This window comes from Notamacropus eugenii, chromosome 1 (assembly GCF_028372415.1).
Source record: "Notamacropus eugenii isolate mMacEug1 chromosome 1, mMacEug1.pri_v2, whole genome shotgun sequence".
Taxonomy (NCBI): Eukaryota; Metazoa; Chordata; class Mammalia; order Diprotodontia; family Macropodidae; genus Notamacropus; species Notamacropus eugenii.
In genome coordinates this window covers 124,587,375-124,613,106 of record NC_092872.1, presented here as the reverse complement: position 1 = coordinate 124,613,106, position 25,732 = coordinate 124,587,375, and the positions used below count along the sequence as shown (strand labels likewise).

Below are 25,732 nucleotides of genomic sequence, written 5' to 3'. Positions count from 1 at the left end.
CTCTACTGACTAACATGGGGGAATGGAATTTGGGCCTTTGTTTCAGAGAGACATCGATGGCAATATCATCCATTTCCTTTCCAAGGTTAATTTGTTTCTGAGATGGCGGCAGTCACCCCCACACTCTGGATTGAAATAATTTAACAGCTAGAACTTGAAGGGGGGGGATGAAAACTAAGTTCCAGTGAAATTTTAAAATGTGCCATGTTTCTCCCCTGATTAATTTTTTTACAAGTGTTTGTAAGAGGCTCTGATCAACCATGTCATAAGATATCTAAGAAATGGCCACACAAGGGGGTTTGACAGATCAAACCATTTTTGGTCCTTCCAAGAGACCCAAGCTCACTGTGGCCTACTTAGCTGAAGACAGAGCCTCGTAAAAAAATGAGACAGAAAGGCTCTAATATACAGCTCCAGAGGAAAAGTGGAGTTGAAGTCAAGTGGGAATGAACGAATCAAGGTGTGAGCTCAGGCAGCCAACGGGGCAAGAGGGCAAAGCAGAAAATGAAACACTATTATGATATGTAAAAGATGAATGAGAAGTAGCCAGCTCTTCAGAAGAAAGGCTCTTTGGAAATTCAATGGTTTATTACTGCTTCACGGCATTCAAATGGCTGGGCCACCGAATAGCTTTGATTTTTGCATCTTTCAAAAAAGAGAAGAAAGTAAATCCAGGATGCAACAAGAAAGAAAGAACTGGGAAAAAAAATAAAAAAAAAACAACAATGCTGACAAAAAGCAGACTCAGAAACACCTGGAAAATGTGAGCCATTGTGAATCGGATTAGTGGGCCTGAATGATATCCGTTAACTAAATTAGCAAGGCACTTAGAGCACTAACACTCTTAGTATCATGTACAATAGAAATCATACTCTGTCAGTCTGGATACTTACCTTGCAGCTCTGGACAAGCTGCTGGTGTGCCGCTGGGTTCTTGTTGGAAACAGCCGCGTTCTGGGATGCCGCGATTGTCTGAGTAGCAGCAGCTGCAGCCTGTTTTGCTGCAACCTTAAAAGAAGGAATCAAGATGGAAAGATTTTTTTTTAAGCTTTAGTTTTTGTGTCCTATAGGTAAAGCAGCTCGGTCCCTGCCGTATGGGTAAGAATGAGGATTGTAAGTAGATGCCAACTTTTAAAATCACTGCTGATTTTTAACAGTGCCCCTGGAAACCACTATAAGATTCCATTCCCTGGAACAGTTATTGTTAGCTTGGTATCAGAAGTGGTATTTTCCCTTTGTCTTTCTTGTAAAGGGACAAGGAACAATCTCACCCCCTAATGGTACTGATAAGCAGCGCCACGGGGGAGTTTCTTCAAAAATAATAATAAAAAAACCCCATAATGTAGCACCTTCCTTGCAGCTCTCTAGGCCAAATACAGATGTTTCACACTCACGAATAACACTTTCACCCTATGAGTCGCCTTGACAGAAAAGCAGTGACACTATGGTATAATTCCTATCATGAAGAAAAAGACTGAGTTCAGCTTTTGAGCCTGGTACGTATTTACATACAGACTTCAATGAACTCTTCTCAAAGACATGAATCAAAGGACCAGAATGAAGACTAGCGCATGCAAAAGGGGTTTTTCTGTATAAGTTAGACTTGGCTTATGCGTGATGTGTACGTGTGCACATGGGCAAACACACAATACACTTATTTCCCATTATATTCTCATTTTAGTAGTCAGTATTCTCCTGGATGCATGATATTAAATTTGATATACATCTAGATTTATGGGAGGACTATCCATTTTAACTCTGACATTCCTTATTTTAAAATGTTCTTTTTTCCCCTATGCGTTCAATCTCCCTATTCCCTATGATTCCAGAAAGCAAGATTGGAAACATTCACTGGCATTTGATCAACCATTCCCTTCGCCCCAAGGTTGAAGACAATACCATAGCAATGAGCTACCAAAATTTATAACCAAAACAAGCAATTCCCTGCAAAAAAATAGAATGGCAGAAATGTAACTTCTTCTGATATTAAAGATCCGAGCTGTCTAAATGTCTTTGGTACAGACTATAACTTGAGAACTTACGGTAACCCTAGTTTCAGAGTTCTCACATACCTGAAATCTCTTCTCCTTCCACAGAATCAGTTTCTTAGATTTGAATTCTCTGTAACAACTGTGCCAATGGTTAAATTCTGACTTAGCTTTACTAATCAGAAAGATACGCTACAAATTTGCTTATTTGTACAGTGCCTATTTCACTTAAAAAGTGGATAGCCCAAGAAGAAAAAAAAGGAAGGTCCTTTTCCTGACCTCTAACCGGTTGACAATTTTTTTCTTAATAGCATTCTGGGCAGCTGCATTGGTTGCAACCCGGAGTCCTTCTGCGGCTTCCCTCAGTCTCTGCTGTTGATCTTCATTGTCTGGGTTAGCGGCAGCTCCCTAGAAGGGTGAAAATAAGGATTTCAAGAGGCCCAGTTCAATTATACCTTTCACTGTTTTCCATATAATTCTGTCCTGAATATGGTTAGCAGAGAGGCAAAGATAATTTTTCCCAAGAGATACCTTTAAGATCAAGAGGTTTCCTTTTTGCCACTGAAAATATCTGCACGGGATGTTTCAAACATGCTTTTTTGCTAAGCTCCGAAAGTCAAAGTGAGATCATGTCAATGTAACTCTAAGAATTATATCCTAAAGTGTTTTAAAGGCTGCCATGTGGATGAAGTATTAAACATATTCTGCTAACCCCACAGGGCAAAACTATGTGGAAATTACAGGGAGGCAGATTTTGATTCAATTAGATAATTTTTATGAAACAGAGCTAACAAAAAGTGAGCATGGCTACCTTGGGATGTAGTGATAAATTCTCCAGCCCTGGAGGTCTGCAAGTAAAGGATGTATGCTAGATAGTCTTCATGTTTGAAGTAAAGGTTAGACTTGGACTTGACAGTCCCTTCCAAAAGTATCATTTTATGATCCTTTTATTTTCTGTGATCCATGTAAGTTATCACAGGACCAGAAATAAAATGCTTGAAAAAAAATTTAGGACAATTAAAAAAAATCACTTAGATTAATTTCATTTTTTAATTGAAAATGTGATGTGCAATCTCGGTTGTACTAAATTGTGAGTCATCCTTATGGGATGTTTCTTCCCTATGGCACTGTAAGGGGTTAAGATACATCCATGGAAAACTCTACAGGTGGCAGATAACATCCAAACTCCGGGACTGTAAAAAAATTTTACTAAAAATGAGTATTTTTACTATAAACTATATTTCTGGTCATGAGGGCCAAGAAATAACAGAGATGAAAGGCATTTCAGTGCATTAGCAAAAGAAATAAGACACTTTGAAGAAGCTCTACAGGAGAAGGAATCAAGGGGTCATGTCCATATATTCCACCTTCATATCATTTTTTTTCTCTATGTTCCTGGCACTTTGGGGACGATATTTCATTTTGTCTCAGGCTTGGGAGTCTAGGTTTTTAAGAAGTGGAGAGGGTATGTGAAGTGCAGGTGGAAAGGACAGAAATATACTTGCTAATACATGGCAGAATTTTTAAAAAATGTCTCAATAGTTCAATTGTGGTTATGTTCTTTACCCCTCCTTTCAAACTACAGCACACAAAACTGAGTCATTCTCCCACTCCCCACCCCTCTCCTCCCATGGCCTTTACATTGATAAAAATCAAAGAAAGAACATAATGCCATTTATAAAGCAATGACTTGTGTAGGTGTCACATCTCCAATCCTCAACTGGAGTTCCATGAGATCAAGGGTTTTATCCTTATCTAAACTTTGTATCTTCCCTAGTGCAGTTACTTAACACAATTGCTGAAATGGAATTATTTTCTATAGCATGTTCATAAAGGGCAAAGCTTCTTTTTTGCCTTTCTCCAGGCATCTTTAGCACTTAGCTCCATGCCTGTCACATAGTAAGCATTGCCTGATAACAGCTTATTGATTGTTTGAGACCATGAAATAATGTTATTATATAGGCCCCTTCAAGCATAAAACTTACTAGTTTTAGTCTCATCGTGCACTACACAGTGTAGATAAAAGATTCCTGGGCTGGAAAGTCAGTAAAGCCAGGATTCTAATCACAGAGTTAACACTACTTGGCTGTGTGACCTAGAAAGGACTTGTTTCTTAAATCTGTTCAATATTCACGGATCAAAGTGCTAGAGTTGGAAGGAAGCTTGGTGATCATCTAATCCAACCCCTTTATTTTAGAGATGGGGAAAGTGAGGCCCAGAAAAGGACCTGGAACAAAGCAGAGGAAGAGAACCTAGTAAGATAGACTAAGACTTTTGGGACACCCACTTTTTTTTGCAGGTTTTCCTTTCCTCTTCTCTTCCTACTATCTTTACAGTTTTTATCCATCACCTTGGCTTGTCAGCCACAAATCCTATTTAAAGTTTTTATACTTTTATAGCTTAACATTTCTCTATGATTTTGGGGATACAATATAAATGAAGCAGGATCTTTTTCCATAAGGTGTAGCACATGGACTATGCCTGATGGAGGTGAGCCAGCTGAAAGCAGGTTCCTTTGCCCTCTTTGCTCCGAGATAAAAGTACAACAGTTCTGCTCAGTGGCTTCTTCTGACTCACAAGCTCAATACCTTCTCCAACCTGGCCTCCTGCTCCATCTGCCAGTAGGCATGGGCAGATAAGGTATCAAGCTGTGGTTTTCAACAATACCAAACCAATCCCAACTCTGTGTTGCAAAGCTACCTGGACCAAGCCTTGACACAAGGATGTGATAGGAGATAGCATCTCCTCAGCTGCTTTGCCTAAGAGCTAGGTAGGGAAGTGGCTAAAGTGCCAGACCTAAAGTCAGGAAGACTCATCTTCATAAGTTCAAATCTGGCCTCAGACAACTCCTAGTCATGGCCAAGTCGCTTCACACTGTTTGCCTCCGTTTCCTCATCTATAAAATGAGCTGGAGAAGAAAATGGCAAAACACTCCAGGGTCTCTGTCAAGAGAAGTCCAAAGGGGGCCACAGAGAGTTGGACATGACTGAAATGATTCAGGACCAGCAACAGATGTTATGCAGAGGTGGAGGTCTGAGAGCATGGTACACGGCATACATACAATGTGAGAATTTAGGAATTTAGTTTTGCTGAACTGTTTGTTGTCCCTCTGCTATAAGCATTCACTGGCTTTTTATGATGGAGAGGACATGAAAATACATTGTGAAATGTACATGAGGCAAAAATAATAATTTACTCTCAAAATAAAAATTTATCTAAAAAGAAAAATTATCTTCTTTGAGATTTAGCAAAAAGCACAAATAAAAAGGAAACCCAAACGTGTGGGAAAATCTCTTTGCTTAAAATTAGACAAATGGGGGAGCTAAGTGGCACCAGCCTTGGAGTCAGGAGGACTTGAGTTCAAATACTACCTTGGACACTTGACACTAACTGTGTGACCCTGGACAAGTCACTTAATCCCAATTGCCTTGCAAAAAAAACCCCCAAAAAGTAATAGATGGTTTCTAATACATTAATAAATTTGGGGTTAAGAGCTGCTTCTGACACATACTAACGTATGTGACCCCAGGAAAGTTATTTGACCTTTTAGGGTACCATGTAACTCTCTAAGACTATAAGACACAGGTGACCTGCCCTGGTGGTGCAAATATGCCAAAATGATGAAATCATATATAGGGACCAAAGCAAAAAATAATAAATATGGTACAGTAAGAAGAAACTACATCTGTATTCAGAAGAACTGGGTTAGAATCCTGAATTTGCTAACTCATACAAACTTAGGGAGCCTCATTTTCCTCTTCTTTACAAAGGAAACGTTGCATTAGAAGATCCACATGGATCATTTCAGCAGTAGATGATATTACCTCATAGGCAAATTAGTAGGACAGCATGTAAGAAGGAACAAAATTCCTCAGTGAAATAGCTTGCAGGACTCACTTCTCAGCGCATCAAGCCATGTTAATTACCTTTGCAGCTTCAACCATGCGGGCGGTGGAGTCCGCCAGGAGTTTTGCAGCCGCCAGAAGCTTTTTGGAATTCTCCATATCAATTTCAGCTTCAGCATCTGACCTCATGGCATTGACGAGGTCCGAGGTAGCTTGCGCGAGGACTCTGGCCTGCCGGACCATTTCACCTATGGGATAAGACAGATGAAAGCAGTTGCTATTCAAACCTCTGCTCTCCTAGACATTTTAAAGGATTCTGTTCACCTCTAATGAGGATACAAAAATGGAGAAGTTAAGCCCTATGGAAAAATACTCAATCCTTAGGCCAACCTCTTGGAATAACAGCTGCAGACTCCACATCTTACCAGAAAGACAAAGAAACGTCTTCTGTGGAAGCCAAGCCTGCATGTCCTAAACAACCAGAATTTAATTATCCTGTGCACCGAATTAACATGAATGGAGAAACAAACTGGCCTGAACTCTTATAGGAAAAAAAGGAGCTTTAACAAAGCCTAGAAAGAGTCTGAGGTTGTGTGAGCTTTCATTTTTAAAAACACAAATACACGTAATCTACTAAATATGTGGAAAATAAACTTTTTGCTTTATTCATGGAAGACATAGAAAATATTTTTTTAAGTTGTATACTATCACTTAATAAGTAGTGCTACAGAGAAACACATCTGTTAGTCTGAAACACAGAGCATAATTTCAGCACAATCCCTATAATGAACTCTGTGAAGTTTTCTCAATACAATAGACACCTCTCTAAAATGAACACTGAGTCGTCACCAATTCTCTTTCTATCTCCTCGCTCCTGTCCAAAATCTTTAGAGGAACCAAGAAATAAATATGTCCAAAGCCACTTACCCGCATCTCCCATTGAGCTGAAGATGCTCTCGGTAACACACATGATGGTGTCGGTTGCCTGGTCGTAGCGGCCAATCGGTTCCCCTCGGCTGGCAAACTGCCGGACATGCTGCAGGAGGTCGTGTAAGGCCTGGCTGACCACGCTGGCTGCTGCGCTGACCTGCTTCAGGAGCTCAGTATCATCCGTGGCATCCTGGCAGGCTCGGACACAGTTTTCCACTGAACGGTCCACAAGTTTTCCAGCCTCAATCAGTTGCTCCTGGCATACTGGGGAGCTGAGGGTGGGGCTCACTACCTGAAAGAGGATGCATACAGAGACAATGGAACTACAGGGTGGTTTTAACCCATCCCGACTATTTGCAAGCATTTCTGAAATCTGCTACAAGATCTGGGTTCTGTTCATGCTCTGTAAATCATGGTAGAATCTCCCTGCATGTGGCCCCCCGCCTGCCTTCCTATCTTCAAATCGAGGCTCAAAAGAGTTGATAATAGACACCGCTATCCCTTATTTGCAAAAGTGGGTTGGGAGAGTGTCTATGAATGTGGAATATTGTATAGACTGACAGATGCAGATGACTCTTGGTTGGTATAGTTAAAGCTGTTATTCTTTTCAAAATCTTTTTCCTCCCGAAGGATGCCTCACTGGGTAAGAGAATGAGGAACATGTATATATGGAAATCAGCCCTTCAAGAAGCATTTATTAAGCACCTATTAAGTGCTAGGAAGAGTGCTAGGCCCTGGGGACACCAATCTAAAGACGGAAAAAATCGCTCCTCTCAAATAAGTGCTAGCAACAATAACAGTTAGCATGGATATAGTGCTTCAAAGATCTGCAAATTGTGTTACATGCAAAGAAGGTTATATAAGAACAATATATGAATAAAAGGGAAAAATTAACTGAAAAAAAATCTCATTCCAAGGCCATCTCTTCCTGGAAGTAGGGCCTAATGGCTCTCATCTACTTCATAGCCACTAAGTAAAAGTTATCACAAATCTGCACTTATTTATTACATTCATAGGTTATCAGTTTTCAAATTTCTAAGCTAACGAAGGGATGCAATGGCAAAGGTAATTAAAAATGGGAGATAAACTCCCAATGCACTGGAGTATATTTTTGTAGCGAGGGGAAAGTGGGTATATCCAATGTAGGAATTTGCAGCACTTCAAAGACAGCCCACAAGTACTCAAGAATTGATTGCACATACTTCTGTATCTAAGTCCCCCAACATGTATTTTTTAATTGCCTGTTGAGAATATGTACTAAAGACCGACAGTATTTAAGTACACCTAAAATGTTTTTTGTGAAATTTCACTAAAAAACTCACTGAGTAACTAATCATGTGACAAGCTTTTTGAAAATCAACTACCATGTTAGTTCCCAAATCCATTGAATACAGTAAATTCTAATTTATACATGAGAGTTAAGAAATAACGTATTCTGGTTAATTAAACATTCTCATTATTTGAATGCACTGCTTTGTTACTTCAAATTTAATTAGAATGCCATAGAATCTATTTAAACATAATGAACATTATCTAACCTTTCTTAAGGACATTTCAGGGTGTTCCATTTTAGGGCCATCGTTATAAACATTAATTAGCAATACATTCTCACCACCCTCCTCCCCTCCAAAAAAAAGAGCTTTCTTCACACAAACAATAGTACTTCAAGGTTAGCAAAACACTTGATGAATATTTTCTCATTTGATCTTCATAATCACTCTGGGAGGAAGCTGTAATTATCATCCCCACTTTATATATAGAGGAAACCAAAGCAGAGAGAGATTCGGTGATGACTTCCGGGCAAGGATCTGAAGTCCAAATCACACTTAGATCTTCCTGAGTTCAATTCCAATAAATACTATACCATCTGGTTGGCCAACACTACTAAGTAAGAGCTATGACATATACTAATCAGAACTACACAAAAATAAATATTTCTGATACTCTCCAATGCAAGTTCTTTCTAAGAGTAACATCTGGAACAAGCTTAATGTGTAGGAATTAACAGGCAAAATAGAAAGCTGTTATTCTCCTATAGAAAACAAAACAAAACTTGTCCCAAGCTAGACAACTAGATGCTTCAGTGGATAAAGTGCTGGGTCTAGAGTCAAGAAGACCCGAGTTCAAATGCAGGCTCAGACTCTTATCCTCCATGTGACTGGGCAAGTCACTTACCCTCTGTTTGCCTTAATCTGCTGGAGAAGGAAATAGCAAACCACTCCAGTGTTTCTGCTAAGACAACTCCACGGACAGTATTGCTGGGCTATGGTCTATGGGGTCATAAAGAGTCAGATATGAATGAACTACAATAAAAGTCCCAGGGTTCTCTTCTTTCCCCAAAAGTTATATATCTCAGAGAGCTTACAAAAGTACTGTGTAGATCATCAGTGGTATAAGCCACTGCCTTTTCATTCACTTAAAGCTTTGGGGAGGGAGACAGGAATTTGAGTTTGATGCCACAGGCCTAGATTACTGAGAGGTTCAGGGACTTGCCCAGGATCAAACAGCCAGGATAACCTAGAAGGCAGAAATGAACTCAGGTCTTTCTGGTTTTAAGGCCAGCTATCTATCCCCTACTTCAAGATACCTTCCTTCCTTAATAGTGAGAGTAAAGTAGAACTAGGAAGACTATATAGCTCCCTATCAATTAATTCTTGGTTAACTTGTTCCAGCTCTGAGTTCTCATGACCCCTACCCCCCAGAATTAACAAGAAGTCCAGGTTTTATTACACATGAGGCCAGGAAGCTGAGTCCAGTGAGTTTCCTATTTCACTTCTTTAAGAGACTCACATTCCCTGATATCGTCACAACAACATTGTTGTTAACTATGAGATGGTTACTCAAGACTACCTACATTTTTACAAGAGTGAGTGACACCGTTCAGAAACCTTTTCTCAACAGAATGTGAAAGAAACAAGAAATCCAACTGGGAAAACTGTCAGATTTATAAAAGCTGGTACGTGAGCAAACGCTTCTGTTGTTGTTAGAGTTAAGTTGTGTCTGACTTTTCATGACCCCAGTTAGGGTTTTCTTGGTAAAGATACTGGAGTAGTTTGCCATTTCCTTCTCCAGCTCATTTTATAGATGAGGAAACAGAGGCAAAGAGGGTTAAGTGACTTGCCCAGGGTCACACAGTGAGTAAGTGTCTGAGGTCTGATTTGAACTCATGAAGATGAGTCTTTCCTTGATTCCAATGCTCTATCCACTGCATCCCCTAGCTGCCTTAAGATGTCAAAAAAAAGTACCAGCTCTCTAAGGGTTGGTGCACTAGTCACAGTTGCACAGATGTAAACAGGACCGAGTGCCTGGAACACAACCCCACGAAAACCACCTGAAGACACCTGAAACGATTCCGAATGAAAATCAACACAGTCCTCAGCAGCTACGAGAGTGGGAGCCCCAGAGCCAAACATAACCTTACCTTAGCACATGCCACCAGCTGGGAGGTAGAGAGAGCACATTGGGTGGCGGCAGCAATCACCCTGTTTTGCAGAACAGTGTCCTCTGCCACCTGGGCAACATTCTTTGCTTTCAGCACCAGCATGGCAGCAGCATTAGCGACAGCTTTGGCTAAACTCATTAGGACATCCTGCAAAAAAGAAGCAGACAATAAGGACCCTTATTTTTCCTTTACTTCTTCCTTTAGCCTAAGAATAAAATGAGAGATTTACTTGGATGCTTAGAAGGGTCTTTCATAAATACGCTTTAAAAAAAAAAAGAGAAGCAATCATAAAGTAGGAAGACTTGCAATCCTAACATCATATTATTTTTCTCATCCAATAAGTGGTCTGAAATAAATCAATTTTGGTGAAAGGGTTTCCATTTTAATAACTGGTTCACATGTACCAGACTTTCAGAATTAAGCCCTTAATTTAATTTTTTTTTTTTTTTTACTATTTTTCCAAGATACTCTGTAGATAAAATGACAGAATGTTATAGTAGGAAGGGACTTAAGAAATTAAATCAGAATCGAATCAGTTCAGGATTTCCTAACCCAGATGATATTGTGGATGGTAAATATTAATTTTACTCAGTGAAACACTGTCTGCTCAGCAGTCTCAAAGTACTGGCTCTCAATGGTAAGAGCCAGGTACTAAAAGACAGTGTTAGGGTTGGAGAAAGGCAGATCACAGGTAAAATTTTTAAGGATTATACCTTTTCAGTTTAAAAAAAATTTTAAAAAAAATGGATACATTCTGAGGAGTGAAAGCTTTAAGAGACAGATTTATTGAATGCTTACTACTGCAGATCAATAACATTTGCCATGAATTAATAAGCATCTATGTAGTTCAATAATGCCACTTCTAGATAAGGAAGGAAACTGAGGCAGGGAGAGAGCATGGGAATGACTCAAAACCAGACCACCAACGAGTGGAAGATTTAAGCCTTGAACTCGTTTCTTCTGATGCTCAGGCTAGGGCTCTTTTCATGTAACCTCTGATGGCAGGGAAGAATAAACTTGGAAATATAACCAACTTTCACAAATACCATCTGCAATGCTTGTCCACACCAGGTGAATGTTTCATTGAAATGTGGAAAACATTATCTTTTTTAGACAACTGCTTTTCCAAAAAGTTGAAGTTCTTACGAGTAAAATATGAAGAGTTCAGCCTCCACAGGACAATGCCAAACACCCAGGGGAAGACATGATATCTTGAAGTTAAATATAGATTCTAAGAAATCAGTTCATTTTAGAGTTAGTCATATTCCTCTGACATATTTGAAAGAAATCAAATATGATGGAAACTGGAAAAGTTTTTTTTTAGTTAGAAACCAGAAAACTTGTTCTTTCACCTTCTGGCTAAAGAGGGAGAGGGCTGTGAACTTGCATAAATAGGAAACACTTGGCAAAGGATAGAGTGCTTATGATTAGCCCTTGTCTGCTGAGATACAGTGAAATGGGGACTCCATCTGTGGAATAAAGAGTAATTTCACTTCTTTAAGTAGATATGTCGCCCATCTGTCTAGTTTGTCAATTAACGATATGCTAGGTTTGGTTTATTTTCCATGTTTTTAGGAGCCAGAGAGGTCCCAATCAATTTAAATAAACACAAGCATTTATCATTCATACCTACTATGTGCAAGGTACCATGTGTATTTATTGTTTGTACCTACTATGTGCAAGGTATCCTGCTAGGCATTAGGAAAGCAAAGAAGAAAACCAAAATGAGCCGTCTCAGACCTCATGGAACTTACATTTTATTGAAAGAGATTCTGTGAACACACAGGTAAATACACAGAAAATACAAGGTAACTTTCACATTGTGGTACTAGCAATCCAGGGAAAATACAAAAAATCTCTTTATGGAAAGAAACTAGGAACTCTAAAAGGTAAAGATCAGGAGGGAGTGCACTTCCCCACAAGAAAAGACCAAAGGGATGGTTTCTGAGAGACCTGGAAAAATATGTATGAGGTTGTGGAGAATGAAGCCAGAAGAACCAGGAAAACAGTATGGTTAAAGATGGGCAACTGTGAAAGACTTAAGTACACCGATCAACGTAATGAACAAATGTGATTCCAAGGGACTGACCAAGGAAGTGTGTGACCTGCTACCTAACAGAAAGCTGAGGGATTTCAAGTGCAGAAAGAAAAAAAAGATCTTCATATACAAGTAAAATGATTTTTTTTTTTTGCTTGAAAAATGCATATTTGATGCAGGAGTTTTGTTACGACTTTTTTCAATGTGAGGAAGAGAAGGGGCGCTAGTGACAGTCTGTAACACTTCTCTCACATCACCCCCCACAAAAAGAGAAAAGGAGATCATGGAACAACTAAAAAAATCAAGAGAAAAAAAGAAATGCCAGAAAGAAACACATACAAGCAGCACAATTTTGAAAGTTACATGTAGAACTTACTATTACTTAAAAATAAGAGGAAGCTATACGTATAACCTACATCTGATTGCTTACAGTCTCAGGGAGAAGAAGGAAGAAAGCAATAGAAGTTACAACTCAAAATTTAAAAAAAAGCTTAAAAATTGTTTTCACATATAATTCAGGAAAAATAAAATATATATAAAAAATAAAAGAAATAATAGTTAGGGTTTCAAATGCAATCTTCTTTCCCCATTCTACTTTGTATATGGAAATATTTGTTTTATTTTGTCATGTTAAGTTTGAAGTTTTAAAAGAAGAAAACTTTTTTTTTTTTTTAAAGGAAGGAGTACATTCTGGATGTAGGGGGTGATCTGAGCAGAAAAGAGAGACGGGAGATACAATTCCATACATTAGAAACTGCAAGAAAAGTCAATTTTGCTAGATAGGGTCATATAAGGACAGTAATATATAAGGTTGGAAAAGAAGATTGGAGGCAGGTTGTGAAGTCTTTGAAAGCCAAATCGATAAGTCTATATTTGATTCTAGAGGTAATAAGGAGCCACTTCAGTTTATGGAGCAGGGGAGTAAGAGATGTTCAAACCTGTACTTTGGGAATATCACTTTGGCAGCTATGTAGGGATCTAATAGGAGAGAGCTGAGACTGGAGGCAGGGAGATCAATTAGGAGACTATTCCAACATTCCAGATGAGTTGGCCTCAACTAGGTTGTGACTAGGAATGAACAGGAGATTGCTATGGCGATAAAACAGATAAGACTTGGCAACTGATTTTACATATGCAGTGAGAGAATGACTCTGAAACTGCAACCTGGATGACTGGAAGGATGGGGGAGCCCTCAAGAGAAACAGGGAATTTAGGGAAAGGGGAGGCTTTGAGGGAACAGTAATGATATAACTCAATTTGATTTAGAAATGCTGGTCCAAAAGAGACAAGTCATTTTTATTTTAAATATGAATGTCAAGGAATTCCCTTTCCTGGAGAGAACTGGGAACAGAGGTCTCTATTAGTTCATCTGATAATGAAAAGTACTTTTAGTGCTCTAAAATTAGAGAGGAATTTCTTTTTTGGGTGGGGGGGAAGGGAAGACTCAGTATCTTTAATGTAACATTTCTTACATTTTCTTTTCTTCCTTCTAATTGTTTGAAACATTTCTCATCACCTTACTGGGTCACTGTCTTCTGTTTGGCCCATTTTAACTTTCAGGGCATTCCATTCTTGGTTGAGGTTCTATTCTAAGTCGTCCATTTTTCTTACTTTTCCTTTCTACTCTTTCTTTCCTAACGTTTCCTTTCTACTTCTTCAGTTTCATTTTTCCAGGTACTATTAAAAGATCTGGTCTTCCAGTGGAGTTGGCAATCTCCTTGGGGTTTACCCTCTGGGTGTGTCTTGGAACCAGGTATTGACGCGTGGTATTGGAGGTTTTCCTTTGTTTCTTCATCTTATCTACCTCAGTAACTAGATTGTTGGGGTCTGGCTTGGGTCAGTCTCTTCAACAGAAGGCCTGGCCCCCTGTATGGTGGATGAGAGGAAGCCTTTCTTTTCAGGGACTCTGGGGCTGACTCTCTGCTGAGCTCTTCTTGGAGCTAAACCCTTCTCAAAGGGTTTAGAATTTTCCTTTTCCACACACTATAGCTCCGAGCTTGCTGCTGGGCTCCTGCTTTAGTCTTTAATATCATGCATAGTTGGATTTTGTGTAGGGCCTTTCTTCAGCCTCACTAGATCCTGCCTGGAACTTTCTGGATCTGTTCTCTCTTTAGCCACAATCCTCTCTTCACAGGCTCTCACACAGGCCCACTTCTCTCTTTGGACACTGACACTGCCCTGGTGAAGGCCCCTATCACCTGGACTGGCCTGGACTACTGAAATTGCTGCTGGTGGGACTGCCTTCTTCAAGACACTCCCCATTTAAGTCTCCTTTCTATTCAGTTATTGAACTGCCCTTTCTAAAGGGAAAGTCAATGCCATCGCCAGGGCACATCCCATTAAGAAAACTCCATGCACTCTCTACTACTTTGAGGATCAAATGTAAAATCTTGTTTGGCATTCCAGGCCCTTTGTAACTTGCCCCCCGCCCCCTTCCAGTCTTACTGAATGTTATAACTACGTCCCTCAAGCACTTGGCAATCCAGTGACATTGGCCTGCGTGCTACTTGTTGCACAAGATACTCCCACTCCCAACTCTGGGCCTAGAACTTTCTTCTATCTCTGCTTCCTGGCTTCCAATATTTTCTTCTGTGTTATATTTTGTTTTGTTTGGGTTTTTCTCCCATTCATTTTAATTCTTCCATGAAACATGACTAATGTCAAAATGTGTTTAATAATAATGTATGTGTAGAACCCATGTAAGATTGCATGCTGTCTGGGGGAGGGAGAGGAAGAAAATCTAAGACTTATAGAAGTGATTGCAGAAAACTGAAAACAATTTTAAAAAAGCAAGAAGAATCAGTTAAAATGCCACCTTCTCTAAAAAGTCTTTCCTGATCTTCTGTAATGCTAGTGCTTCCTCTCTGTTGACTGATTATCTCCAATTTATCCTATGTCTTGTTTCAGGGCAGCAAGGTGGCATTGTATTGGATAGAGAGTCAGACTTGGAGTGTGGAAACCTCATCTTCCCAAGTTCAAATCTAGCTTCGGATGCTGACTAGCTGTGTGACCCTGGGCAAGTCACTTAACTTTATTTGCCTCAGTTTCCTCATCTGTATATTGTTGTTGTGCTCGTCCTTCATTCTTGAAGAGGACCATGACATCAAGATGATGACATGACCTGCAGTTGACTTGGATTTGAGTGAGAGAGAGCTGTGCAAGATCCACAACCTCACTTTCTTCCCCTGAGCCATCTGGGTCCAGTGGCCAGATACTCGTCAGGATGACTGGAAAAGTGCCCACTTGAAAGGCAGTCCTGTGCAAAAAGTACTATGCTTGTGCTCCTTAGTATCAAAGGGTAAATCAACAGCAACAGATGGAAGTCGTAAAGAGATCGCAAAGATTTAGAATTGATGTAAAATAGGGAAAGAAAAAGAATAAACATTTATATCGTGCCTGCTACGTTCCGGGCACAGCATCGAGGACTTTTTTACAAATATTATCTGATCTGATCTTTGCAACACCACAATAAGCTAGATGTTATTATTAAGTCCATGTTACAGTTGAGGAAACTGAAGCAAATAGTGGTTAAGTAGCAGGGTAATATAGCTAGTAAGCGTGAGGCAAGATCCACTGCAGCACCAGTTGCCTGATATGGGATTATCAATAGAAAATAAAGCATTTTGTACTGAAACCTGAAGGCCACTTCTGTGAAGAAGAGGTAGAACAAAAGCATGGTTAACATTTGCTCAGCACTTCTCTGTGACTGGGGACCCCATTCCAATTCCTCATTTATATGTCTCTTCTATATTTCTCAAAGAAATCCCTCTGGATGTTGCATTTTTAGAATCGGTATGACAGTTGGAAGGAACTTTATAGATTATTGAGGTCAGTCGTTTCGCAGAATGTAGAGCAGGGAAAATGGAGGGGAGGGGAGTCCCAAAAACCCTTAGAGGGGACCCATGAGATCAAAACTTTTCAAAATAATACAAAGATGTTTTAATTTCTAATTTCACAAAGATCAGTAGACATAACCCACATACACAAAAATTATCTGGTGTACTTAATAATGTTTAAAATTATCATGATACAGTCTTGAGACTAAAAAGTTTGAAAATGACTAATACAGATTAATGATTCATTTTACAGGGCAGAAAATAGAATCAGTCAAAATACAGGGCTTTATCAAAATTGTTCAATGGAGTTCATAGCACTGCTGTTATAACAAAATTCAGTTTTCAATAATGACAGGTGTTTTAAAGAGCTGAGGCTCAAGAAATGGGACTTACATCCCATTAATTGTTTAAAAAAATTAAAACTAAAAAAACACACTATGTTAGCTACTGTGGGTGACTCAAAGGACTGGAATAATTTTTGACTTCAAGTTGAATCTTTAGAGATATTTTATATAATCTTCTCCATATTAAAAAACCCACAGAGAGTTTAAAGAAGACATTTTTAGAAGAAAGGTAATGGATTTAACTCATTTAAGTACTAGTAAATTTGTACCCCAACTCCCTATCTATTTAACTCTTTCTTGTCTGTCCTACAGACCAGAAATCTGTAATTCTAAAGCAGAGAACCATAGAGAATGTGGTTCTATTCTCAAAAAGTAAAAACCGGAGAAGAGGAACAGGTGTCCATCTGCTGAGGGCACTGGGTTTTTGTTGCTGTTCAGTTGTATCCAATTCTTTGTGACCCCATGGATCAGAGGCGGGTCCTGCTATTCTCCACTCTCTCTCAAATCTAAGTTCCTACTCCATGTTTCCATGAGACTATCTGTCATTGCTGTCCCTTTTTAATTTTGCCTTCAATTTTTCCCAAAATCAGGGTCTTTTCTAATATGTCCTATCTTTTCATTATATGGCCAAAGTATTTAAGCTTCAGCTTCAGTATTACAAGTGAATAATGTAAACTAATTTCTTTGAGTATTCACTGATTTCACCTCCTTCCTGTTCAATGGGCTCTTTCTCAAAAGTCTTCTCCAACACCAAAGTTCGAAAGCATCAGTTCTGTGGCAATCAGCTTTCCTTATAGTCCAACGCTCACAGACAAACACTGCTACTGGAAAAACCACAGCTCTGACGATAGGGACCTTGGTCAGCAAGGTGATGCATCGGCTTCTTAGTATGTTGTCCAGATTTGCCATAGCTCTCCTTCCAAGGAGCATGCATCTTTTAATCTCATGGTGCAGTCATTGTCTGCAGAATTTCAACCCAAGAATACGAAATCTGACACTGCTTCCATTTCTTCTTCCTCTATTTGCCAGGAAGTGATGGGACCATTTGCCAGGATCTTAGAGTTTTGGATGTTAAGCTTCAAGCCAGCTTTTACTTTTGCTCTTTCACCCTCCTAGGGAAACGTAATTCCTCTTCACTTTCTGCCATCAGAGTGGTATTGTCTGCATGTCTGACTTTGCTGATACTTCTCCAAGAAACCTTAATTCCAGTTTTTGATTCATCCGGCCTGATATTTAATAGGATGTACTCTGCATATAAGTTAAAGAAATAAGGTGACACTATACAGCCTTGCCATACCCTTTTTTCAGTCTTAAACCAATCAGTTATTCCATGTTTGGTTCGAACTGTTGCTTCCTGGCAAGCATGCAGGTTCCTCAGGAGACATGTAAGAGGATCTGCTACTCCCATCTCTTTGAGGACTTGCCACATTTTGTCGTGATCCATATGAAGGCTTTAGTGTAGTCAATGAAGTAGAAGTAGATGTCTTTCTGGAACTCCCTTGCTTTCTCCATAATCCAGCTAATGTTGGCACTGGGTTTTAGTGCCAGGCATTTTCCTTTATTTCTCCCAACACCCAGAATAGGTAACCAGGTTTCCGGATTTGTAGAAAAGGAATTTTTCAAGGGAGGGCTTCCTCTTTTTGGTACCCCACTTGTGTTATGTTCTTCATTCCCTCCCATCAATAATGGGTAGGCGGAAAAACAAACAGGAGCCCACTTTGAGGGCTTCAAGATGGTGATAAAGGCAGTACATCAGACAGGCATGCAAACAGAGCCTGGAGTTGCTCACCAGTGGATACATCACATACTTGGGAAGGAGAAGGTCCCACATCTGCTCTCACTTTAGTTATGCTTTTAGAGTTGGACAGTGTATAATCATGAGCTCTTCTCTAAATACAAAAGACAGATTTAAAGCATATGGATATTATATGGGTAAACATAATAATGATAGTTAATAGCAAGAATGGATAGAGTGCTTGAAGTTGGCAGAGCACTTTATAAACACAATTCTTGTTATATTGAACAACCCTAGGAGGCAGGCCCATTTTATGAGGAAATTGTGGTAGACAGAGGTTAAATGACTTGCCCAGGGTCACACAGCTAGTCAAATGTCTAAGGCCAGATTTGAATTAAGGTCTTCCTTACTGTGAGTCCAACGTTCTATTTATTCAGTGAAGTACTTAGTTCTGTGCATGCGTGTGTGTGTGCATATACACATATATATGAGTTGATAGGAGCATAAATGCAGAGCTTCATAAGGACCTTAGAAGTTGCCTTAGAGCACTCTCCTCACTTTGTAGATGAGCCCAGAGAGGTTAAGTAATTTGTCCAACGTCACACAGGTAGTAAAGGCAGGTTTTCAACACAGGTCCTCCAATACAGTTCTCTTTATGATGTACCATGCTATGTGTGGATGTTCACTCATTGGGTATAGTATATTAGGAATCCCTTTTGTATACGGGTTGGACTAGATGAATACTGAGGCAACTAGGTGGAGCCACAGTGCATAGAGCACTGGGCCTGGAGTCAGAAAGACTCATCTTCCTAAGTTCAACTCTGGCTTCAGACACTTATTAGCTGTGTGACCTTGGGAAGTCCCTTACCCCTGTTTACCTCAGTTTCTCATCTATAAAAAGAGGTGGAGAAGGAAATGGCAAACCATTCCAGTATCTTGGCTAAGATAACCCCAAACGGGGTCATGAGAAGTCAGACACAACTGAAATGACTGGACAACGCAACAAAATAGCAAGATGGATACTGAGGTTTGCCCCAACTCTCTAATTCTGTGAAAGGAGAGAGAGAGAGAGAGAGAGAGAGAGAGAGAGAGAGAGAGAGAGAGAGACAGAGAGAGACAGAGAGAGAGAGACAGAGACAGAGAGACAGAGGGAGATACAGAGAGACAGAGGGAGGGAGAGAGAGAGAGACAGAGTTCATATACAAAAACTGGAATAAAAACTGGATAACTAGAAATTACAGCCATCCTGAGAAGATGAGGAAGCCATCACAACGCCAAAGAAGCACACAACTCATAGAGAGACACGTGGCCAAGACAAGCACAATGAACTTCACCCACCATCTTGTGGTCAATGTCTGCAGGATCACCTGGGGTATAAGGTGATTGTCAAAGAGAGAGGACAGGTAAGGCAAAAGGGAAACTAGGTCCTGAGTGGTACCTGAGAAGAATGTTGACCTTTGCACACAGAACTTTCTTTTGAGCCAGTTTAAATAGAAATGAACACATACATAAGTGACTAAAAAAGTTCTCTGAACTGGTCTCAAAAAGATGCAAACTTTCTCAATTTTTTAGTCTTTGCTTTGACTCTATTTGGGGTAGGGATGGGTGGGTGGGGGAAGTTAGCTTTAGATTTGTTAGCTCATCTTGTTCTTGTATATACTACCACTTAGAAAGTCTTTGGAAGGGAGGGGTGCAGGGAGTTAAGGCTTGTAGTTCTGGTGAAAATTTGAATTTGAATTCTTACTTGGAATCGCTCATCTGTTTCATTCTCTCCAATCTGTCTCAAAAGATCCCCGCTGGCTTGACCAATACTTCCGGCAGCAGTCAACACAGTCTGTCGAGGCTACAAGCATTTAAAAAACAAGAACAAAGCAACTTGGAGTTGGAAAACAACACTCATTCACCAAAAATCCTGGTAAGTACAGATACAGATTCCTTCAGACATAGGGGAACTAGGAACATAGGATTTCCCCAAACATCTGAATGGAAATGTCTGGAGTCAGTACAGAATGCAAGAAGAATAGGGAATACGGTCATTGTTTCTACCTGAAGAGCTTACAGATCTTATAGACCAGGATGAAAAGCCACTGACAGGAATAAACAGACTTAAAGTTTTCACATGATGGGCAAGGTCTAGTTAGCAAATTAGTACTCACTTCATGCAAATAAGGGTCCAAAGTGCTTAAACCTTTAAATATATGGTGTCTTTTAGAGGTCAATGGGGATATATCTTAGCAGAGTACTCCTTCCAAGTCACTTAAAGCAAAAGTAGTGGCCCATGAGAACTAGCTCAATTCCACAAAACTAAAAAAAAAAACCCCCAAAACAACTGACTCTCAAAATCTCCATTTCCTCATTAATTTGCAAAACTCTACCCTAAGCCTAAGGCATCCCAATAAAAGGTGAAGCTTACAAGATACATAAATCAAGCATCTTAGAGGCTATCTAATTCAATTTCCTCTTTTTGCAAACAGGAAACTGAGGTCCAGGGACTTTTGCACAAGACTTTTGTAAAGATCCCACAAGTAATGCCAGAGGGTGGATAAAACAAGCGGCCAGAGAACAAGTCATCTGCTCCAAGGATGCCATTCTTTTCCTGCAACCCTTTATTCAAATGTTTACCTCTCCAGAAGTGGGCTGCACAGCCTTTAACAAATCTGACACTGCCCCAGCTAATGTCCGAGCAGCTCTCAGTAGGTCTTCTCCACTGCCCACATCATCGTCCATGAGGGCTGCCAGGAGCTTCACACCCTTGGACATTTCCGTCAAGTTGGAAGAGATGGTCGTGATTGCGCAGCCCACAGCTGTATAATCTGTGTCTGCAGGGTCACCTGAGGCAGGAGAAGGAGAAAGGGACAGCAGGTTGGCTGGACATTAACAACCTGAGAAATAGGAACAACTCAGAGTAATTCTTTCAAATTTGTTTTGGTCTCCAGGTTGATCACCAAAAATAAAGTAACAAAATAGACAAATCGATCTTATTACACAGCCTGACCTGCAATTCTGACCGAAGGCAATGAACTTTCTCAGACTTATCATACGTTATTCCTTCACACACTCTGCAGTCTAGTCAAACTGGCCTTCTTGGTGTTTTGCACCTATGACTGTCTATCATCCCACCTCTGCCCTTGCGTAAACCATGCTTCATGCATGGAATGCACTCCTTCCTCACGTTTGGAACACCAGGCTTCCTACAAAGTTCAAGTTTCATTCTACAAAAAGTACGTAACCCCTCTTCTTGAAAATATCTTGTATTTACTCGAAAAAATATGTGTGTGTATATATATTTGAAAAAAATATTTACTTGAAAATATATACACAGGGACAGCAAGGTAGTGTAGTCGCTGGAGCACTTGCCCTGGAGTCAGGAGGACCTCACTTCAAATCCAGCCTCAGACATTTGCCACTAGCTGTGTGATCCTGGATAAGTGACTTAACTCTGACTGCCTCAAAAAAAACCCCAAACATATATATACACACATACACACATATACACATACATACATACACAATTATGCATATGTACATATACACATCTATATGGGCATATATGTATATATGCACACAAATACACACATTGTTTCCTCGAACATAGTGTAAATTCCTTGAAGAAAACGACTTAAATTTTTGTATTTGCAACTCTAGAATTAAACACAATGCTTTAGTAGATAATTAATAAAGCTTGTTAATTGATTTTTTTGAAGCAAGACCAATCTCAATCAATAAATCAGCATTTATTGAGTGCTTACCGTTGTACATTTAACTGTGTTAGACACCAGAATTACAAAGACAAAAGAAGGAAAAATCTCTACCCTGAAGGAGTGGACATTAGAATGGGAAGATAAAAAAATACACAAAAGCATATGCAGAAAAAAATATGTACAAATATGTACCAACAAAGTTTGGGAAGAAAGTCCCTAGGAGGTGGAAGGATTAGGATAGGTTTCATGGAAAAGGAATTTCCTTGCATTGCATCTTGAAGAAAAAAGATATATCTATGAACTAAGAGGCATATGAGAGTGATAGTATGATCCCCTTATCATTAAAAGTACATTTAAGAAAGGACAGTCCATCTGGATGACCTTCTTAGTCACTGCTTAAATAAAATAACTTTTAAATCACCAAAGGGAATTTCAACATTTTATGGCATTAATGGTTAAGGTCCCATTTGGTACATACGGAGTTTAACTCCTGCTGCTTAAAACAAATTATAAAATGAACGAGACCTGCATGATGGAAGGCAGATTTTCTGGGTCAGTTTCCCTTTCCCATTTCTGATAGGACAAGGTTTGATTCTCTAATAACTTTTGCCCTTAAAGAGAGTGTTACTTTATGCTTCAAAGAAAGAGAGACAACATGGATCCACCCATGGTTTAATTCTCCCTCTTGAGGGCTATAAGCACCAAGAGGGGAGACCCTGACTTAACATACTTTATTCAATGTTTAGCATATTGTGATGGGGAGAAAGGGATTTTTATGTACTTTTACATGATGTATGAGGTGGTTGAAATGGGACCAAGTCTTTTTTTCAAGATCTCTAGGGTCCTACTGGAGAAAGTGAGTGGGTCAAAGCAAATCTGGTAATGTATAAATATAGACGGTTTTCCCCATATCATGGAAATCTGTTTTTTCAATCAAAGGGCAATGAGGTAAACGCTCTAGCACTCCACAAATCTCTATCCCAGTGACTCACCAGCTGTGAGGTTAACAACTGAAGCTGTTCCAGCCGTGATAGCATCAACCTGAGAGTGGATTTCATGTTTTGATTCATCGACTTTGTTCTGAACCCATACCCTAGAGGCCTGGAAAATAAGAGAATCACCCAAAAGAATGTCAATTACATGCCAAATTAAAGGAAGAACAAAAGAACCCGCTCCCAAAAGACGGGAGCCAACAACATTTCTGATTTAAAACAAAGCAAAATCCAAAACTTCTTAAACAAAGCAAAGGGAGCCAATGAGGCATTTAAGTTTACTTAAATAATTTTCTTTGAAGTGCCTTTTACTTTCTCCCAGATGCTGGTTAGGAAGAAGGCTTTTTTATTTCTGGTTGTTTCATTAAAAACCATTACTACTATTCTCTTTAAGAAGCCTTGCAGTGAAAGGCTTGATGACCTTATTCAGTCAGATCAAGTTTAAGTCCTGAACCTAGTGGGAAGAAAAAAAGGATATTTAGTTTCATGACACTGACAATATCAGATAATAGTAACTCTCTAGGGTTCTAATAGTTTACCAGTGTTCTTCTCAGGGCAAGGGCTACCCTTTCTAACAACTTGCATCTATTTAGAAGCAACAGTTGCAGCAAATAAAACAAATGTTTTTTAGTTCTGGATCTATGATTTCATTGGTGTAGGGATCTCTGAGTGTGAAAATGATGGAGATGGGCAGCTCTCCTGGAAATTAGAGCCTTGCAGAGTGGCCAGAGATACAGAGAGGTCAGGTCAGTCAGTCATGGTCAGGGAGCCAGAATGTGTCAGTAAGAGGGACTAAAGCCATGTCTTCCATACTCTAGGGCTCTGTCTACTATATTATAGATGATATACATGGATAGTTACAGCAGATTCTCCCCTATCTGACATTTAAAAAAAAAAAACTTAGGTCCTCCAGTCTTATTCATTTCATTAGCTAGCAGAATCGCCTTCAGAAAAATAGTTTCATCCTTCCAGGCTTGAGCAGCCAAAGAAAGGGAAGAAGACTAGATACGTTTTAAGGTCCATTCCAAGTCTTAAATTTTAAGACTTTAAGATGCTGGAAACCATTATTAAACTGTCACTTCTTTGCTTTACTATATATGGGAAGTGAACATCAGAATGATCCTCCTGAGGCCTTGTAAGATCTTAGAGCACCTTCCAAGGTGCTTGTAATCTGTGATTATATCAGAGTGCAATTAAAGTAGGGACAGTATGGAAATCTACTTGTAATTATTTGAAATCTGATGGCCACAGTAATGTTTCTTTATTCAGAATATCTGAGAAGATACAATTCTCCAGTCATGCTAGATCAAAAGACAGCATAAAATATACTTTTGCTGAGCCATAGTCTAAAAAGTTAAATGTCAGTAAGTTATGGTATTCTAATGACCTAGAACTGAAGGCTACAAGACACATAACCAGAACTGAAAGACTATTTTTCTTGGTTCAAGAACATCACTGAATTTCTATTGCCAGCTAGCCCCATCTTGCATAGCTGACAGTGGTGCCAATTAATGTTAAAGAGATCCAAACAGCATTTTCATTCTCATGATATCAATATACAACTCTCCCAAATGATGTGTAGGAACTCAGCAAGCATTCATTGCTTGAGCCTGCTGCAGTTTTGTTATCTACTACGGACCCCCAATGCCATCGCCATCACACAATATGGCAAACTAGAAAAAGCACTAGAATTGGATTCAGGAAATTTGGGATATATCCCTAATTCTTACGCTGATTAACTTGCCAAGCAGTCAGACAACAAGCATTTATTAAGTACTGATCATGGCAGGCACCGTGCTAAGCACTAGGGGTACAAAGAACAGCAGAAAAGTCCAAAACTCTTTCCCTTCAAGTTTATACTATAATGGATGAATCAGCATGAAAACAGCTATCTGTTTTCCTGTATCTATATGTACCTATGTATAAATCTCTGTGTGTGTATGTTTTTATGATATATACAGAGTACATATGAAAGGTGAAGGTATTAGTAGCTAGAGATGGCAAAAGGAAAGGCTAACGACATAAAGTAGAATTTAAAATGAGACTTGAAGAACACAGGAAAATGAAAAGGTAGTAAGGAGGAAAAAGAATATATACTAGGGTATGAGATATTACTGACGAAAATGTACAAAGATAGAAGATGGAGCACTTTGAGAAACTACAAAAAGGACAGTGTAGCTGAATTATAGTGTGTGAAGGGGAATAGGGTGTAAGAACATAGGAAATTTAGGAAAGGAGCAAGTTATATAAAGTCCTAAATGCCAAAAAGAGGAATTTACAATTGGAGGTAATAGGAAACCATTAGAGATCACCATGCAGAGAGGTGAGATGGTCCGGTGGAATGTTGGACGCGTCATTTCAATTATCTGGGCTTCAGGTTCCACGTTGTCAAGTGATGAGGTTGGACTAGCTGGGTATTACAGTCCTTTCCAGCTCTGACATTGTATAACCCTGAAATCTCAGGGTTCCACTTACCCATAATACCTGTTCGTGAGGGTTCAGCTAAGAAACAACAACTAAACAAGAGATTCCAAACCAGAATGCTTTTTGGTGCCAAACGTCAGACACAATAAATTATCTGGCTTTCTGTTAAATCTGAGATGTGCTGAAAGACTTATAAAAAAACACTCACCATATCTTGCCCAAGAGGTGGTAGGTTATCCACTTCACTGAGGTCCGCCTGAGCTTGCTGAACCGCATGTATGCTCGTATTAATTGTTCCCATCAGGGCTTGCTGGGCAGACGTCTGGGAAAACAAATGGATGTGGGGAATTCCAACAGAAAAAAACCTCCTTTTGTAGAGAAAGTCATACCATTCTTACAAAACTCCATGTCTTTCTAAGTGTTGGCATGTTTTGGGGCTTTGCTTGGAAAATTCTAAA

At 39.5% G+C, this 25,732-nt stretch overlaps 1 protein-coding gene across 11 annotated transcripts in view; it reads right to left on the bottom strand.

Annotated features, from left to right (window-relative positions):
• The window catches only part of TLN2 (talin 2), a 565,589-nt gene that overhangs the window by 172,282 nt on the left and 367,575 nt on the right, over nt 1-25,732 (bottom strand). For all 11 annotated transcript variants that reach the window (XM_072612946.1, XM_072612883.1, XM_072612950.1 and 8 more), the window contains 9 exons: nt 25,483-25,596; nt 22,851-22,959; nt 20,780-20,988; nt 19,902-20,000; nt 10,184-10,351; nt 6,760-7,054; nt 5,914-6,080; nt 2,267-2,395; nt 894-1,007 (listed from right to left, as the gene is read on the bottom strand). In XM_072612946.1, coding sequence (XP_072469047.1) covers nt 894-1,007; nt 2,267-2,395; nt 5,914-6,080; nt 6,760-7,054; nt 10,184-10,351; nt 19,902-20,000; nt 20,780-20,988; nt 22,851-22,959; nt 25,483-25,596 — 1,404 coding nt within the window. The remainder of the gene's footprint in view (nt 1-893; nt 1,008-2,266; nt 2,396-5,913; nt 6,081-6,759; nt 7,055-10,183; nt 10,352-19,901; nt 20,001-20,779; nt 20,989-22,850; nt 22,960-25,482; nt 25,597-25,732) is intronic.